At 45.0% G+C, this 17,623-nt stretch overlaps 1 protein-coding gene across 19 annotated transcripts in view; it reads right to left on the reverse strand.

Annotated features, from left to right (window-relative positions):
• ZDHHC20 (zDHHC palmitoyltransferase 20) overlaps positions 1-2,211 on the reverse strand; it is an 86,352-nt gene extending 84,141 nt beyond the window's left edge. For 6 of the 19 annotated variants that reach the window (XR_010130495.1, XR_010130494.1, XR_010130498.1 and 3 more), the window contains exon 1: positions 1,358-1,677. Coding sequence is in view for 11 of the 19 variants with exons in the window: in XM_055360186.2 (XP_055216161.1) it covers positions 1,358-1,676 (319 nt within the window). In the remaining 8 variants the exon portion in view is untranslated. Of the gene's footprint in view, positions 1-1,357; positions 1,682-2,193 lie in introns of those variants that run through there. The other 13 variants (XR_010130497.1, XR_010130496.1, XM_031001281.3 and 10 more) reach the window with 7 other exon arrangements.
• Between the last annotated feature and the right edge of the window lie 15,412 nt (positions 2,212-17,623).

Raw genomic sequence — 17,623 nt, forward strand, 5'->3', positions numbered from 1 at the left:
TCTGAGCCAAAGCATTCTCTTCCATGTATAGAACTAGGGTTTTAACCAAATACTTGGTTGAAAGCTGTACAAATCCAAACATAATTGAAGTCTTGACTCTGCCACTTTCAAGAGTGGGTGGTACAGATTCTTCTCATTCATAACATTAGTTTCTAGCTGATGTGGTTCGTTATTCAAAGAACACTTAACAGTCCTTCATAAAATGGCAGATTCAGTCTTAGGACTAAGAGTAGAACATTCTGGAATAACAATAACGTTTACAAACACCACTTACCATTTGGTCCTAAGTTTTCATAAAAAATTGATATAGGCAGCAGATGTATACAGAACAACCTAGTTCAGGCCAGTTTAAGTGTAAAATACCCACATACTCAAAGCCTAAGAACAATTTACTTAAGACAAAACAATCTTGGAGAAATTGCCCAATATCACAAATGTAGCAGTCACCCCTAAACAGTGTTTTTGATTAATGACAACCAATTTCCTTCAATCTTAAAGGCAACCAATTCAAGCCAGTAGGTTAAATCCTTGAAGTATACTGCAATGCTACTCTTTTTTTCCAGGGAATCAGATGAGAATTTTGTGCTAAGAACTAATCAGGGAAATGGAAGTAACGAAAATTAACACGCCAAAATATGAGTATAAGAAATATAAGCCTCCTTAATAATCAGCCAAGAAAAAGATAATCAGGTTATGTCTCCTCCCACCCATTCTTTCTGTCTTAACCTTTTGCAAAAGCCGGCTGGATTCAGAGTAGAAATAAATGAATTTTACAATGAGTCAAGTACCACCAAAAATCAAAAGTGGGAGCTTACTCGTCCTCCAGGTCTGACCCGCCTCCAGCCCGAGGCCACCAAAAGACACACCTCCCTTCCCCCAACCCGCCACAGCCGGCTCTACAGGTAACAGGCGTTTCTCCTCGCGCAGTTTGAACAAAAACAATCCAGAAGGAACAGATTTGGTTTTTTTAAAAAAATGAACAAAAGCCAAAAAAGCCACAAACACAACCTAAACCTTCTAAGAAGCTCGACTACTCCCGTTCTGCACGTTCCTTCCCAGAAGGATGCAGACCCCCGGTGTCGGCGGGAACCAGGAAGCTCTTGGGGCCTCCCTGGGCCAGACCTGCACCCAGGAAGCCGCCGCAAGGCTTCAGGAGCCCCAGGTCGCCCCAAGGCCGCGCCGCAGGATTGAACAAAGCGGCGGGTGCAGCAACCTCGGCGCTTCCGAGCGCGTTCGGGGCCGGACGCCCGGCGTCCGGCGCTGGCTCCAGAAAGGCGGCGGGTGTGGGGCGCAGAGGCCTATCTCGCGCCCTAGCCGCGGCCCGCGCCCCGCCGCAGTCCCCGGGGACGGTACTCACACACGCAGAGCTCCACCACGTACGCGTAGTAGGACCAGACGACCACGAAGGTGATGAAGAGCACCGGCACCCAGCCCACGACGCGCTGGCAGCAGCGCCACAGCGTCCAGGGCGCCATGTTCCGCTGGCGGCTGCCGAGCCCCGCGTCCCACCGTTCTGGGGAGCGCGGGAGCCCAGGCGACGGCGACTCGGACGCTCCAGGCGGCTGCTGGTCCAGCTCCCCCGCCTCCGAGGCAGGACTTGTGGGAGCAAAAGTCCGAGGCGCCGCCGGGACTCCTCCCGTCCCGGCGCCCGGCCAGGCCCCGCCCCCACCCCACATCCCGTCGCCCCCCTCCCCCCGCGTCCGTCCCCGCCAGCCCGCCCGCCGCGGGCCGCGGGCCGCCCCCGGTCTCCGCGTCGTTGGGGCGGGGTTTCCGCGGCCGGGGAGGCGGTGAGGGGGCGGGGCCGCAGCTCGGGACCGCCCATGGGGCGTGGCGGGGCTGTATGCGGACAGGCTGGGCGGACGCGGGAGGCCGGGGAAGGAGAGGCGAAAAACACGCCCTTGATGGATGAGAGGGACAGGGGATAGCATTTGTGGATCGAGACTCATTGGGGGAGGGAGACTATGGAAATGATTCCTTAGCTGATTTGTGGATCTTGGCCCTCTCTGTGTACAGAACTCGCTCCACTGGGGTTCCTGGGACATTGAGTAGTTGGGGCACTGTTTCAAACATGACAAGGCCATTCCCCACTCAGTGTGCGAAGAATGCACATTGTTAGAAGGCTCCTCCTGTGATTTTTATGTTCGTCCATCTTGGCGGAACCCCTCCCTTTCTTGAAGATGGAACGGTAGATACCTGTAATTTCGGGTAGAAGCCATGTAGGGTCCATCAGTTTGATTCGTAACCCAAATTTAAGATTGAGTAGCGAGAAGGAAAGGGCATGTGAATGACCCTCTCCTTGCCCCGCAAACGACTAAGGAAATTTAAAGAATTTATTTACAACTAGAGGTTGCTAAGCAATGACGATAATCATATAGAACCCAGAAGCATCACTGTGAAGACTTCACAATGCAAGGTCAGACGCATTAGAAGGGATTCCAGACCGCAATCTTCATACCAGTTCCTGCTACTAGCATTCAGTTTTGGTTAGAATGAATTTTTGTGTTTGTTTTTTGAAACAGGGTCTTCTCGCTCTGTCGCCCAAGCTGGAGTGCAGTGGCACGACCTGGGCTCATTCAAGCCTCGACCTCCCGGCTAAAGCACTCCTCCTGCTTCAGCCTGCAGAGTAGCAGGGACTACAGGCCCGCCACCATGCCCAGCTGATGTTTGTATTTTGTGTAAAAACTAGGTTTCGCCCTGTTGCCATGCTGGCCCTGAACTCCAAGGCTCAAGGAATCCCAACCCCTCTCCGCCTCCACCTCCCAAAGAAGTGCTGAGATTACAGGTGTGAGCCACCACGACCGGCCTACACTGAGCTTTAAATTAGCTACTGCTCACTAAAGTCTCCATGAAGAAGACGTCACCCTTTGCAGTGTGGGAGAAATGTAGTAAAAGCGAGTAATTATTTAATCACTGCACACTGCTGCTTGAGTAATAAAGCATGTATAAAAGATTCTGTTCTCCCTGATTTTGTGCCTTAAAAGTCATATTAGTTAGTGGCCTAGTTGACAGTAGGTTTAGGTTCAAGTTCAACTAGTTTTCCAGAGAGGCTGCTTAGGAGGGTTAGACCTCAACATAGAATTCGGATGGACATGGAAGAACATAAAGCCGTTTCTCCTCTATGTCATCTCTACGTACCAAAACCATGCTGCTAGAGCTCAGCACAAGCCATGTCCTTTACAAGCTCCAGTGCTGCTAGAAATGATCTTTCATGACATTTTGTTTATAACCTAACTATAAAACTGTCACATTCGTTTCCTAGGGTGACTATAACAAAGTACCACAAAACTGGGGAATAATAGAAATTGGTTGTCTCACAGTTTAGGAGGGTAGGTGTCCCAAATCAAAGTGTTGGCAAGGATATTGGATATGGTTTGGATGTTTGTCCCCTCCAAATCCCATGTTGAAATGTGATCCCAGTGTTGGAGGTGGGACCTGGTGGGAGGTATTGGATCATGAGGGTGGATCCCTCATGAATGGTTTAGTGCCATCCCCTTGGATGAGGGGTTCTTTCTCTAGTAGTTCACATGAGATCTGGTTATTTAAAAGAGCCTGATCCTTCCCCCACTCTCTCTCTTGCCCCCTCTCTTGCCATGTGACACGCTGGCTCCCCTTTGCCTTCTGCCAAGAAGGCAGAAGTCTATCTCTGTGGTCCTGTGTCTTCAGAGATAAGGATGTTCCTTTGTCTGGGTAGAGGGAGGGCACCTCTTGAATAACAGTCTTAGGTCTGCCTTCAGGGGAAGGCCTGAGACGCTTTTGCTAGTGCTATGGCCTGCTTCAGGGGAGAAGAGCGAGAGGAAGGTGAGAGGGACCTTCCTGTTGCTGTTGTCTCCAATGTTGTCTCCAACTGATGATTGGAAGCTTCTTGAGGCCTCACCAGAAGCATATGCTGACCCCATACTTTCTGTACAGCCTGGAGAGCTGTGGGCCAATTAATCCGCTTTTCTTTATAAATTACCCAGTCTTAGGTATTCCTTTATATCAGTGCAAGAATGGCCTAACACAGCCATGTGCCCTCTGAAACTTGTAGGGGAGAATTCTTCTTTGCTTCTTCCTAGCCTTTGGTGGTGGCCATTAGTCCATGGCATCCCTTGACCTGCAGTGGCAGTGGCATCACCCCAATATCTACCGCTATCCTCAGGTGGCATTCTCCTTTCCTGTCTCTCCCCTTATACTGGGTTAAGGGCCTACCCTACTCTAGTATGGCCTCATCTTAACTAATTACATCTACAACAGGCCCATTTCCAAATAAGGCCACATTCTTTTTTTTTTTTTTTTTTCAGTAGAGTCTTGCTCTGTCACCCAGGTTGGAGTGCGGTCACGTGATCTTGGCTCACTGCAACCTCCACCTCCCAGCTTCAAGTGATTCTCATGCCTCAGCCTCCCGAGTAGCTGGGATTACAGGTGTGCACCACCACGTGAGGCCTGTATTTTGTATTTTTAGTAGAGATGGGGTTTCCCCATGTTGGCCAGGCTGGTCTCAAACTTTTGGAGTCAAGTGATTTGCCTGCCTCGGCCTTCCAAAGTGCTGGGATTACAGGCCTAAGCCACCTTGCTCAGCCAATAGTTTTGATACTCATTGAAATATGTGATCTTGCCTACTATCTTGTAAGGTTCTAGAAGGTAGAAAGTATTTCTTGCACATCCACAGTGACTTGCAGTAGGAAATATTTAGTAAGAAATTGTTGAACGAATATTTAAAGTTTTCTATTGTTATCCAGTTACTCCTCCTAACTTCTGGCGTTGCCAACCAGATTACATTAGCTTGTGATTTCTTTTTTTTCTTTTTCTTTTTTTTTTTTTTTTGAGACAGAGTCTTGCTGTGTTGCCAGGCTGGAGTGCAGTGGTGTGATCTCAGCTCCCTGCAACCTCCGACTCCCTGGTTCAAGCGATTCTCCTGCCTCAGCCTCCCCAGTAGCTGGGATTACAGGCACACACAACCACGCGCAGCTAATTTTTTGTATTTTTTGTGAGCCACCGTGCCCGGCCAGTTTCTGATTTCTAAATGACTGCCACATATTCTAAGGTGATTTATGTGGGATCTAGAGAATATTTCTGATCTATGTCCTTGTACAATGAGGACAGACACATTTTTGAGGAGGCAATATTTTTATTATTTTGGACTCTCTGTCGTAAATGGTTACAGACATGAATTAATGTTCTTTGCTTGTGAGCAATAGAAGCCAGTGTCTTAAACCCCTTCCTTCCATTTCCATGTTGGGCTTGTGATTTCACTCCATCTTTGCTACTGGTTTTGACAACAGGGAATCATTTAAAGACTTTAGGCAGTGTAGTGACGTGAGCAGAATTACATTTTATAACAACCACTCTGGCTGTGGTAAGAAGAACAGATTGGAGGGAGGAAAGTCTAGAGGCAAGGAAACCAGTTGGGAGGCTGTTGCAGTCGTAGAGGCAAGAGATGATGCTAGCCTGACCTTGATTTGTGGCAGTGGAGAAGGTGATAAGAAAGCTACTTAGGGCTGGGCGCGATGGCTCACGCCTGTGGTCCCAGCACTTTGGGAGGCCACAGTGGGCAGATCACCAGGTCAGGAATTTGAGACCAGCCTGTCCAACATGGTAAAACCCCATCTCTACTAAAAATACAAAAAAAAAAAAAAAATTAGCTGGGCGTGGTGGCGGGGCGCCTATAATCCCAGCTGCTCCGTAGGCTGAGGCAGGAGAATTGCTTGAGCCTGGGAGGTGGAAGTTGCAGTGAGCTGGGATCACGCCATTGCACTCCAACCTGGGCAACAGAGCAAGACTCTCTCCAAAAAAAAACAAGGAAGCTACTTAGGACTTCAGGCCAGCTTTGATGTACCCACTGTACTCCAAAACATAGCAATGGTAGATAGAAAACAAAAGACAAAGTCAGCCTCACACCCTCATCCCCAACCTCTATCCCTTTCCATTCTCTAACAAAAGAGAATTGTGCTGATTGATCTCTAGGATAATGGCTTTTCATGGAGACTGGAGGACACCATGCAGCTTCCCAACCTGGAAGTAAACCAAGCTGCCAACTAGCCTGGGGACTAGATCTGTGGTTTCCCCATTATAACCACCATCCAGGAATCTGAAAATACCATTTTAAGTTCTAGTTCTGGACTGAGAGCTGGGGAAGAATGAGGGCAAGTAGAGGCAGCTATGAAACGATTAGACGGGGTTTATGGAAACCATGTACATATAAATGTGGAAAGAGTGAAGAAGAAAATACAAACAATTCACTAGTTCAAAATTAAACCACAATTTCAAAACACATGAAGAGATCTAATACTGAAAAAGGATGCAAATAAAAATCAACAATCAGAACTAGAGTTCACTCAAAATAAAATTAATTATATGAAGCAGTCTGATGAAGACTTTTAAAAACAGTATTCAGCATGCTTGTACAAAGAAGTAAATGAAGGAATATCTTCCATTTGAAAATTGCACAAAATTTGGAAACAAAATAATAGACAAAAATGGGAAAAGAACAGGTAGATTTGGCCGGGCGCAGTGGCTCATGTCTATAATCCCAGCACTTTGGGAGGCTGAGGTGGGTGGATCACGAGGTCAGGAGTTCAAGACCAGCCTGGCCAAGATGGTGAAATCCCGTCTCCACTAAAAATACAAAAATTAGCCGGGCATGGTGGCGGGCACCTGTCATCCCAGCTACTCGGGAGGCTGAGGCAGGAGAATTGCTTGAACCTGGGAGGCGGAGGTTGCAGTGAGCTGAGATTGCACCACTGCACATCAGCCTGGGTGACAGAGCAGGACTCCGTCTAAGAAAAAAACAAAAAACAAACAAACAAAAAACAACAGGTAGATTTGAAAAATAATAATTACAAGTCTTTGAAATAGAAAATATTGCTGTCAAATTTAAAACTTAATAGACAGAATAAAATTCCAATCTGGACATTGTGGAAGAGGGACTTGGCACACAAAGTCCTGGGTCTTGCTTCCTGCAGCAGTGAGTTGAATCTTACTGTGCAGCCCTTTGAATATGTCAACTCATCCAAGTGGCGGAGGGGTGGGCTGGAATATATGAAAAAACATAGGCTGGGCACGGTGGCACACACCTGTAATCCCAGCACTATGGGAGGCCAAGGCAGGTGGATCACCTGAGGTCAGGAGATCAAAAGCAGCCTGGCCAACATGGCAAAACCGTGTCTCTACTAAAAATATAAAAAATTAGCTGGGCGCCTGTAATCCCAGCTACTCAGGAGGCTGAGGCAGGAGAATTGCTTGAACCCATGGGGTGGAGATTTCAGTAAGCCAAGATCGCGCAACTGCACTCCAGTTTGGGTGACAGAGTGAGACTCTGTCTCACAAAAAAAAAAAGACAAACCCATAAAACCATGTTTTTGTCTTTCTACTGATGGGGTTCAGGACATGTTACCCCAATATATGGCACCTTGGCATTTAAGGGAACAACCAAAACAAGAAGGTGTCTCTGACCCATCCTTCCCTCCTAAAGCAGGCCATAAAAGAATTCTCTGAAGTAGGCCATAAGACCCTCATTAGGGAGGTGCCCTCCCTATATTTGGAAGTATATCCTTCAAGACACAGAGATGCCAACAACCTGAACCAAACTGGCCTTGCTAATTCACCCCTATTTCATTGCTATTTGTCCTCCAATCTTAATTCTACATGACTGTCCATAAAAAACACAGTTTGTCCTGTTTTTTGGGTTTTCATTTCTGAAAGCTCCTGTGTCACATAAAACTTAAATAAATGTGTATGCTTTTCTCTTGCTAATCTCTCTTTTATGACAGGTGCCTCAGCTATGAAATGTGCACTGGGTGAGAAATCTTTTCTCCCCTACACTACCAACTATCAAAATTGAGAACTTCAGAAGGGCCATGTCTTGCTTTAGGAACAAGTGAGTTAGGGAAAATTGCAAGTCCGCACTCTTTAGTGATGTTCTGGGAAGGGAGAGAAGGAAAGGGAGCAGGTTTAGTGCGGGATGAGGAAGAAAAGAAGGGACGTGGAGCCGGTTCAGGAAGCAGAGGCATTACCTGTAAAACCCAGTTTGCTCACTCCTTTAACCTTCCTCCGTGTACATCCTGCCCTCAACTCTCACCTGGATTAGCTCACAGCCTCCCCTCTGCTGCCCCCACACACCACTGCCCTCCTCCAGCCTTCTGTAAACACTCTTTCATTCCTGTGCTCGCCCAGAAACAAACCTGTTCTGATAACCTTCTTTGTGCTAAGCACTTGGGAACACAGAGAGAAAATGTTTGCTCTTGTGCAGCTTTGGTTCTTTCTTTGTTTTCCCTTTGCCTCCAGTCCACAGAGTGAGCCTTTAGAAAATTAAATCTGCTTCATACACTTGAATGGACCGAATGATGAGGCATTAACGAAGGCTTCGTAGGCCCTGCAGCTCAGCTGCCTTCCTGCCCCACCTCATCTCCATAGCCCTTCCTTCTAGACGGCCTGCCCCAAGGCTGCGTTTCTCTGTGAACCTCAGCACACATTTGCACAGGTCATGCTGTTCCATCTGGGAGCTCTGCCTGCAACATTTTGGCCCCTTCGTCCTCACCCCAGATTCCCCACCCCTCCCACAGACCTGGCTTCCTACTAAGGGATAAGAAATAAAAATACCCTCCCCGCAACCTGACTGATCAGATTCCTCCCTTGGGCAAGAGGACCCCACAGAACCCTTAAAAACGGGGTACCTCACCATGATGGGATGGTAGCGTCACATGCCTCATTACAGCCCCTCCTTTTTGTGGATTAAACACAACTGACCAGCATTAATGGTAAAATAGAGATCATAAGACTGACAGAATGGAGTCTTTGTGGCAATAAGATACCAAATTATAAACAAGACCATGCCAGGCAAGGGTTAAGTGGTGAACCCCTACATTTAAAGAATAAATTATGCTCTAACTGCCACAAGGGATTTTGTTTGTTAATTTTTTCTCTAGCAGCTAAACAAGCACTGGCCTGGAGATAAGCAATATTGAAACAATTACAACTCCTCTGAGCTCCACACGCTGCCTACCTGCCCCCCACACCCTCTTTCCACCAGCCGTAGCTACAGCTTTGATTGGACAAGAGACTGATTTCAATAACTTTCTCCTGGTAAGAGACCACTGACCATGGACTGGCTCTGGCTGGTTCACAGAGGCTGTGCACTGAGTGCCTTTGCATCCCTGCCTCACTCTTTGACGTATAGGGCTTGACTGTAATGCACTGAAATATTAAGGCTTGTCTACGGCCATACGACCCTGAAGGTGCCTGATCTCATCCAAAATATTAAGGTTCCACTTCAAGGTGAACATGGGTCACATGTAACATATATGTTTATCTAGTCTGCATGCATTAGGCCTCCCTCACAAATATTTGTAAGATTATCCTGTAACCTACTGAATATGTACATATAGCTAATCTCATTGGGCACAAATCACAGCCTCTCCTTTTTTTCTCTGAAGTGCCTACTTTTTGTCTCTGAGAGAGGATGTGTTTCCTAGCCTGTCAGGATGACCACGTGCAGGCTGCAACCCTTTATAGGAAATGCAGCTCTTCTCTCCAAGTTTATAGATCTCATGATTTTTTTAACTTTTAATTTTTCTGGGTACATAGTATGTGTATCTATTTATGGAATATATATGATATTTTGATATAGGCATACAATGTGTAATAATCACATTAGGGTAAATGAGGCATCCATCTCCTCAAGCATTCATCTTTTGTGTTACAAACAATTCAATTATAATCTTTTAGTTATTTTTTCTTTTTTTGAGACAGAGTCTCGCTCTGTCGCCCAGGCCAGAGTGCAGTGGCAGGATCTCGGCTCACTGTAACCTCTGCCTCCCAGGTTCAAGCAATTCTCCCCCCTCAGCCTCCCAAGTAGCTGGGACTACCAGCACCTGCCATCAAGCCTGGCTAATTTTATTTTTTTCTTTTTCTTTTTTTTTTGAGACAGAGTCTCACTCTGTAACCCAGGCTGGAGTGCAGTGGTACAATCATGGCTCAGCGTAAATGGGATTACTTTTGATTTCCAGATTGTTCACTGTTGGCATGTAGAAATGCTACTGATTTTTGTATGTTGATTTTGTATCCTGCAACTTTACTGAATTTATCAGTTCTAATAGTTTTTTGGTGGAGTGTTTAGGTTTTTCCAAATATAAGATAATATCATTTGCAAACAGGGATAATTTGACTTCTTCCTTTCCAATTTGATTGCCTTTTTTTTCTTTCTTTTGATTGATTGCTGTAGCTGGAATTTCAGTATTTTGTTGAATAACAGTGGTGAGAGTGGGCATCCTTGTCATGTTCCAGATCTTAGAGGAAAGGCTTTCAGTTTTCTCCCATTCAGTGTGACACTAGCTGTGGGTCTGTCATATATGGCTTTTATTATGTTGAGGTATGTTCCTTTTTTTTTTTTTTTTTGAGACAGGGTCTCACTCTGTAACCCAGATTGGAGTGCAAGAGCATGATCTCAGCTCACTGCAACCTCCACTTCCCAGGTGCAAGCAATTCTCCAGCCTCAGCCTCCTGAGTAGCTGGGACTACAGGCACGAGTCACAAACGCCCAGCTAATTTTTGTATTTTTTGTAGAGACGGGGTTTTGTCATATTGCCCAGACTGATCTCTAACTCCTGAACTCAAAGCAATTCACCCCCCTTAGCCTCCTAAAGTGCAGGGATTACAGGCGTGAGCCACAACACCCGGCTAGAGGTATGTTCCTTCTATACCCAGTTGTTTGAGGGTTTTTATAAGGAAGGGATGTTGTATTTTGTCAACTGATTTTTTAGCATCAGTTGAAATGATTATATGGCTTTCATCCTTTATTCTGTTGATATGATGTATCACATTGATTGATTTGCATATGTTGAACCATCCTTGCATACCTGGGATAAATCCTACTTGGTCATGATGGATGATGTTTTTTTTTTTGAGATGGAGTTTTGTGCTTGTTGCCCAGGCTGGAGTGCAATGTCACTATCTCAGCTCACTGCAACCTCAGCCTCTCAGGTTCCACTGATGTTCCTACCTCAGCCTCCTGAGCTGGGATTACAGGTGCCCACCTCCAAGCCCGGCTAATTTTTGTATTTTTAATAGAGACGGGTTTCACCATATTGGCCAGGCTGGTCTCGAACTCCTGACCTCAGGTGATTCCCCGACCTCCTGACCTCAGGTGATTCCCCGACCTCAGCCTCCCAAAGTGCTGGGATTACAGACATGAGCCACCCAGCTGGGTGGCACCCAGCTTTAAGCCACCGCACCCAGCCTGATGTTTTTAATGTGTTGTTGAATTTGGTTTGCTAGTATTTTGTTGAGCATTTTTGCATCAATATTCATCAAAGATTAGCCTGTAGTTTTCTTCTTTTGATGTGTCTGTCTGGTTTTAGTGTCAGGGTAATACTGGCCTCATAGAATGAGTTTGGAAGTATTTCCTTCTTTATTTCTAGGAAGAGTTATTATGGCTTTAATCTAAAGGAAATAATTTTCACTTGTTACAGGTCTGTGCAGGTTTTGGATTTCTTCATGGTTCAATCTTGGTAGTTTGTATATGTCTAGGAATGTATCCATTTCTTCTAGGTTTTCCAATTTATTGGCATATAGTTGCTCATAGTAGCCATAAGGATCCTTTGAATTTCTGCAGTATCAGGTGTAATTTTCCTTTTTCACCCCTATTTTATTGATTTGGGTTTTGTCTCTTTTTTTTCTTAGTCTGGCTAGAGGTTTGTCAGTTTGTTGATCTTTTCAAAAAGCCAACTTTTCATTTTATTGATCTTTTGTGTTGTTTTCTTTGTTTCGGTTTCACTTATTTCTGCCCTGATCTTTATTAGTTCTTTTCTTCTACTAACTTTGGGTTTGATTTGCTCTTGCTTTTCTAATTCTTTAAGATGCATCATTAGGTTGGTTATTTAAAATTTTCCTTCTTTTTTGATATTGGCACTTACAGCTCTAAACTTCCTTCTTAGTACTGCTTTTGCTATGTCCCATAGGTTTTGGTATGTTGTGTTTCCATTATTGTTTGTTTCAAGAAAATTTTCAATTTTCTTCTTAATCTCTTCATTGACCCACTTGTCATTCAGGAGCATATTGTTTAATTTCCATGTGTTTGTAGTTTCCAAAATTATTCTGTTATTGATTTCTATTTTTTTTTTTTTTTTGAAACAGAGTTTCGCTCTTGTTGCCCAGGTGAGTGCAATGGCACGATCTCAGCTCACCACAACCTCTGCCTCCTGGATTCAAGCGATTCTCCTGCCTCAGCCTCCTGAGTAGCTGGGATTATAGGCATGCACCACCAGGCCTGGCTAATTTTGTATTTTTAGTAGAGACGGGGTTTCTCCATGTTGGTCAGGCTGGTCTTGAACTCCTGACCTCAGGTGATCTGCCCACCTTGGCCTCCCAAAGTGCTGGGATTACAGGCATGAGCCACCGCGCCTGGCGAGTTTCTAGTTTTATTCCATTGCGGTCAATGAAGATACTTGATATTATTTCCATTTTTTCAATATTTTAAGACCTGTTTTGTGTCCTAACATATGGGCTATCCTTGAGAATGATCCATGTGCTGAGAAAAGAATTGTATAGTTATTGGATGAAATGTTCTGTAAGCATCTATTAGGTCCATTTGTGCTATAATGCAGATTAAATCTGATGTTTCTTTGTTTTCTTTTTCTTTTTTTTCTTTTTTTTTTTGAGACAGGGTCTGGCTCTGTTTCTCAGGCTGGAGTGCAGTGGTGCGATCTCAGCTCACTGCAACCTCTGCCTCCTGGGCTCAAGCAGTCCTCCCAACTCAGCCTCCTGAGTAGCTGGGACTACAGGCACATGCAACAACACCCAGCTAATTTTCGTATTTTTTTGTAGAGATGGGGTTTTGCCATGTTGCCCAGCTGGTCTCAAACTCTTGAGCTCAAGCAATCCACCTACCTTGACCTCCCAAAGTGCTAGGATTACAGGTGTTAGCCACCATGCCTGGCCTTCTTTGTTAATTTTCTGTCTCGACAATCTGTCCAATGCTGAAAGTGGAGCATTAAAGTCTCCAGCTATTACTGTATTGGGATCTATCTATCTGTAATAATATTTGCTTTGTATATCTGGTTGCTCCAGTGTTGGGTGCATACATATGTATAATTGTTATGTCCTCTTGCTGAAGTGACCCCATTACCATTATATAATGACCTTTTAAATCTCCTTTTATAGTTTCTGTCTTGAATCTATTTTGTCTGATATAATTATAGCTACTCCTGCTCTTTTTTGGTTTCCATTTGCATGGAATATCTTTTCCATCCCTTTATTTTCAGTCTATGTGCATCTTTGTAGGTGAAGTGTGTTTCTTGTAGGCAGCAGATTGTTGGGTCTTGTTTTTTAATCCATTCAGCCACTCTATGTCTTTTGATTGGAGAATTTAGTCCATTCATGTTTAATGAATGTTATTATTGATAAGTAAGGATTTATTCCTGCCATTTGATTAATTTGTTTTCTGGCCTTTTCCTTCTGCTTTTCTCCCTTCTTGTCTTCCTTTTAGTGAAGGTGATTTTCACTTGTTTTCACCATGTCTGGCCAAAAAAGGATGTTAATGAGCAATAAGAAATTATTTGAAGGTATAAAATTCAGTTAACAGTAAGTAACAAAGAAAAACAAGGAACAGTATAACACTGTAATTCTGGTGTGTAAATTACTCATACCCTAAGTAGAAGGATTAAAAGGTAAACAGAACCACCACGGCTGGCTAATTTTTTGTATTTTTGGTAGAGATGGAGATGGGGTTTCACCATGTTAGCCAGGATGGTCTCAATCTTCTGACCTGGTGATCTGCCTGCCTCGGCCTCCCATAGTGCTGGGATTACAGGCGTGAGCCACCGTGCCCAGCTGAAATCTTTCAGCTTTTATTTGTCTGGGAAAGTCTGTATTTCTCCTTCATGTTTGAAGGATATTTTCACTAGATATGCCATCCTGAGGTAAAAATTTTTCTCCTTCAGCACATTAAATATGTTGTGCCACTCTCTCCTGGCCTGAAAAGTTTCCACTGAAAAGTCTGCTGTCAGTGGTATTGGAGCTCCATTTTATGTTGTTTCTTTTCTCTTGCTGCTTTTAGGATCCTTTCTTTGTCTGTCCTTGACTTTCAGGAGTTTGATTATTAAATGCCTGGAGCCAAATCTGCTTGGTGTTCTATAGCCTTCTTGTTCTTGAATATTGATATCCTTCTCTAGGTTTGGGAAGTTCTCTGTTATTATCCTTCTGAATAAACTTTCTACTCCTATCTTTCCCTCTACCTCCTCTTTAAGGCCAAAAACCCTTAGACTTTCCCCCTTTGAGGCTATTTTCTAGATCTTATAGGTGTGCTTCATTCTTTTTTTATTGTATTTTTCTTTTGTCTCCTCTGACTATATTTTCAAATAGCCTGTCCTCAAGCTCACTAATTCTTCTGCTTGATCAATTCTGCTATCAGGAGATTCTGATGCATCCTTTAACATGTCCATTGCATTTTTCAACTCCAGAATTTCTGCTTAATTCTTTTTAATTATTTCAATTTTTTTGTTAAACGTATTTGCTAGGATTCTGACTTCCTTCTCTATGTTATTTTGAATTTCTTTGAGTTTCCTCAAATAAGCCAATTTGAATTCTGTCTGAAAGATCACATATCTCTGTCTCTCCAGGATTAGCCCCTGGTGCCCTATTTAGTTCATTTGGTGAGGTCATGTTTTCCTGGATGATCTTGATGCTTGCAGATGTTTGTTGGTGTCTGGGCATTGAAGTGTTAGGTATTTATTGTAGTCTGTGCAGTCTGGGCTTGTTTGTACTTGGCCTTTTTTGGGAAGGCTTTTCAATTTGAAGGGACTTAAGTGTTGTGATCTAAGTTTTTGGTCACTGCAGCTGTATCTGCATTAGGAGGCACGCCAAGCCCAGTAACACTGTGGTTCTTACAAACTTGTAGAGGTATCGCCTTGGTGGTCTTGGATAAGATCCAGAAGAATTCTCTGGATTACCAGGCAGAGACTCTTGTTCTCTTCCCTTATTTTCTCCCAAACAGATGGAGTTTCTTTGTGCTGAGCTCCCTGGAGCTGGGGGAGTGGTAACACAAGCACCCCTGTGGCTACCATCACTGGGACTGTGCTGGATCAGACTTGAAGCCAGCACACCACTGGGTCTTGCCCAAGGCCTGCTGTAACCACTACCTGGCTATCCTCTATGTTTGCTCAAGGCCCTGGGGCTCTACAATTAGCAGGTAGTAAAGTCAGCCAGTCAGTCTCATGTCTTTCTCTTCAGGGTAGTGTGGTCCCCCAGACTCTGGTTGGGTCCAGAGGTGCTGTCCAGGAGCCAGGGCCTAGAGTCGAAAACCTTAGAAATTTACCTGGCACTCTATTCTACTGTGGCTAAAACCACAAGACAAAGTTCTTCCCCCTCTTTCCTCCCCTTTCCCCAGGCAGAGGAGTCTCTCCCCATGTCTACCACCACCACAGGCCCACAGGGAGTACTGTCAGTGAACAACTGCTGTTCAGTTAAGGCCCAAGGGCCGTTTACTCCGCTTATAATGAATGCTGCCAAGCCTGGGACTCACCCTTCAGGACAGTGGGCTCCCCTCTGACCCAGGGTATGCCCAGAGATGCCGTCTGAGAGCCAAGGCCTGCTACTGGGGACCCATAAATCCCACGTGGTGCTCTCCCCCACTGTGACCGAGCTGGTATCTAAGCTGTAAGCTTCCTTCTCCTTTTCTCAAGCAAAAGGAGTCTCTTCTTGTAGCCACCACAGCTTTGAATATGCAGGTCACACCTGAAACCAGCATGTCTCAAGTCTCACCCAAGGCCTATGGTATGTATTACCTGGTTACCACTACTGATTATTCAGGGCCCAAGGGCTCTTTGGTCAGCAAGTGATGAATCCTGCCAGGACTGGGTCCTTTCCTTCAAGGCAGTGGGTTTCTTTCCGGCCCATAGTGTGTCTGGATATGTCATCTGGGAGCTGGGGCCTCATGACTCTGCCCTGTGCCCTGTCCTACTGAGGCTAAGCTTACATCCAGGTTACAAAAACAAAGTTCTCTTTATTTTTCCCTCTCATCTCTTCAAGTGGAAGGAAGGGGTCTCTTTTGCAGCTGCAAGCTGTGTTGCCTGGGGTTGGGGAAGGAGTGATGCAAGCACTCCCTAAGCTGCCCTGACTGGTGTCTCCCTAGGGTGGGTGTCCCCCAGGCCCACTGGCTCTAAGCCCAGCACAGCACTAGGACTTGCGTAGGAGTTGTAGTCTTTGTGGACTAGACAGACTCCTGAAAAAAGGAACAAGAAAATATTGGTCAGGTATTTTGTATAATGTCCCTTAATTTGGGTTTATCTAATGTTTTCTCATGACTAGCCTGGGATTATGGATTTTTAAAAAAATTAAGTCTGAACAAATCGGTTATGGATTTTTGAGAAGAAAACCAGAGAGGTGACATGCCTTTCCCATGTCATCGTGTCAAGATGTATTTGATAATCAATGTGACTTTTTACAGTGATATTAACCTTGATCACTTGGTTAAGATGTTGTCTTCATGTAAAGTTATCATTTTTTCCTTTTCCCTACACTATTCATTAGAAAACAGTCATTAAGTCCAGCCACACTCAAAAAGAGAGGAATTAGATTCAATTTCCTGGCTGGGCACAGCAGCTCACACCTGTAATCCCAGGACTTTGGGAGGCCGAGGCGGGCAGATCACTTGAGGTCAAAAGTTCAAGACCAGCCTGGCCAACATGGAGAAACCTGATCTCTACTAAAAATACAAAAATTAGCAGGTGTGGTGGCATGTTCCTGTAATCCCAGCTACTTGGGAGGCTGAGGCACAAGAATTGCTTGAACTCGGGAGGCAGAGGTTGCAGTGAGCCAAGATAGCACCACTGCACTCCAGCCTAGGCAACAGAATGAAACTCCATCTCAAAAATCAAAACAAAAGAGATTCCACTGCCTGAAAGAGGAATATCAAAGAATTTGTGCAATCACTACAGTAATTAATAAGTCCTTAGGGAAGAGGCATTTTGAGGCTATGCAGAAATCCTGCTTCTCTGTGAAGTTCCCCCCGCTAATTTTTAGTACCCATCAGTGGACCTTGACTCCACAAGGTCTTTTTCTTTTTCTTTGCTGCAGGGTGGTCTAATGATCTGTTTCCTGACTACAAAATGCACCTAAAAGGGAGTTTAGAGATTTAGCTGTCATGGTGGGGTGATAAATAGATTCTCAGCCCTGATTACTATATGAGCTTCTGGTTTGGTTAGATTTTCTGTTTCTGCATTTCTCTTTTTTTTTTTTGAGACGGAGTCTTGCTCTGTCGCCCAGGCTGGAGTGCAGTGGCTGATCTTGGCTCACTGCAAGCTCCGCCCCCTGGGTTCACGCCATTCTCCTGCCTCAGCCTCCGGAGTAGCTGGGACTACAGGCGCCCGCCACCACGCCCGGCTAATTTTTTGTATATTCAGTAGAGACGGGGTTTCACCGTGTTAGCCAGGATGGTCTCGATCTTCTGACCTCGTGATCCACCCGCCTTGGCCTCCCAAAGTGCTGGAATTACAGGCGTGAGCCACCGCGCCCGTCTGTTTCTGCATTTCTTGAAGTTTGTCCCTCACAAAGCTTCCTGGCTATTATTCTCTGATCAGTCCAGATATATGTTGTTGATTGTATTTAGGCTACAGGAAAAGTCTGGGCTAAGAGGCTGCCACTGAAAACATTG

This window comes from Gorilla gorilla, chromosome 14 (assembly GCF_029281585.2).
Source record: "Gorilla gorilla gorilla isolate KB3781 chromosome 14, NHGRI_mGorGor1-v2.1_pri, whole genome shotgun sequence".
Lineage (NCBI taxonomy): Eukaryota > Metazoa > Chordata > Mammalia > Primates > Hominidae > Gorilla > Gorilla gorilla.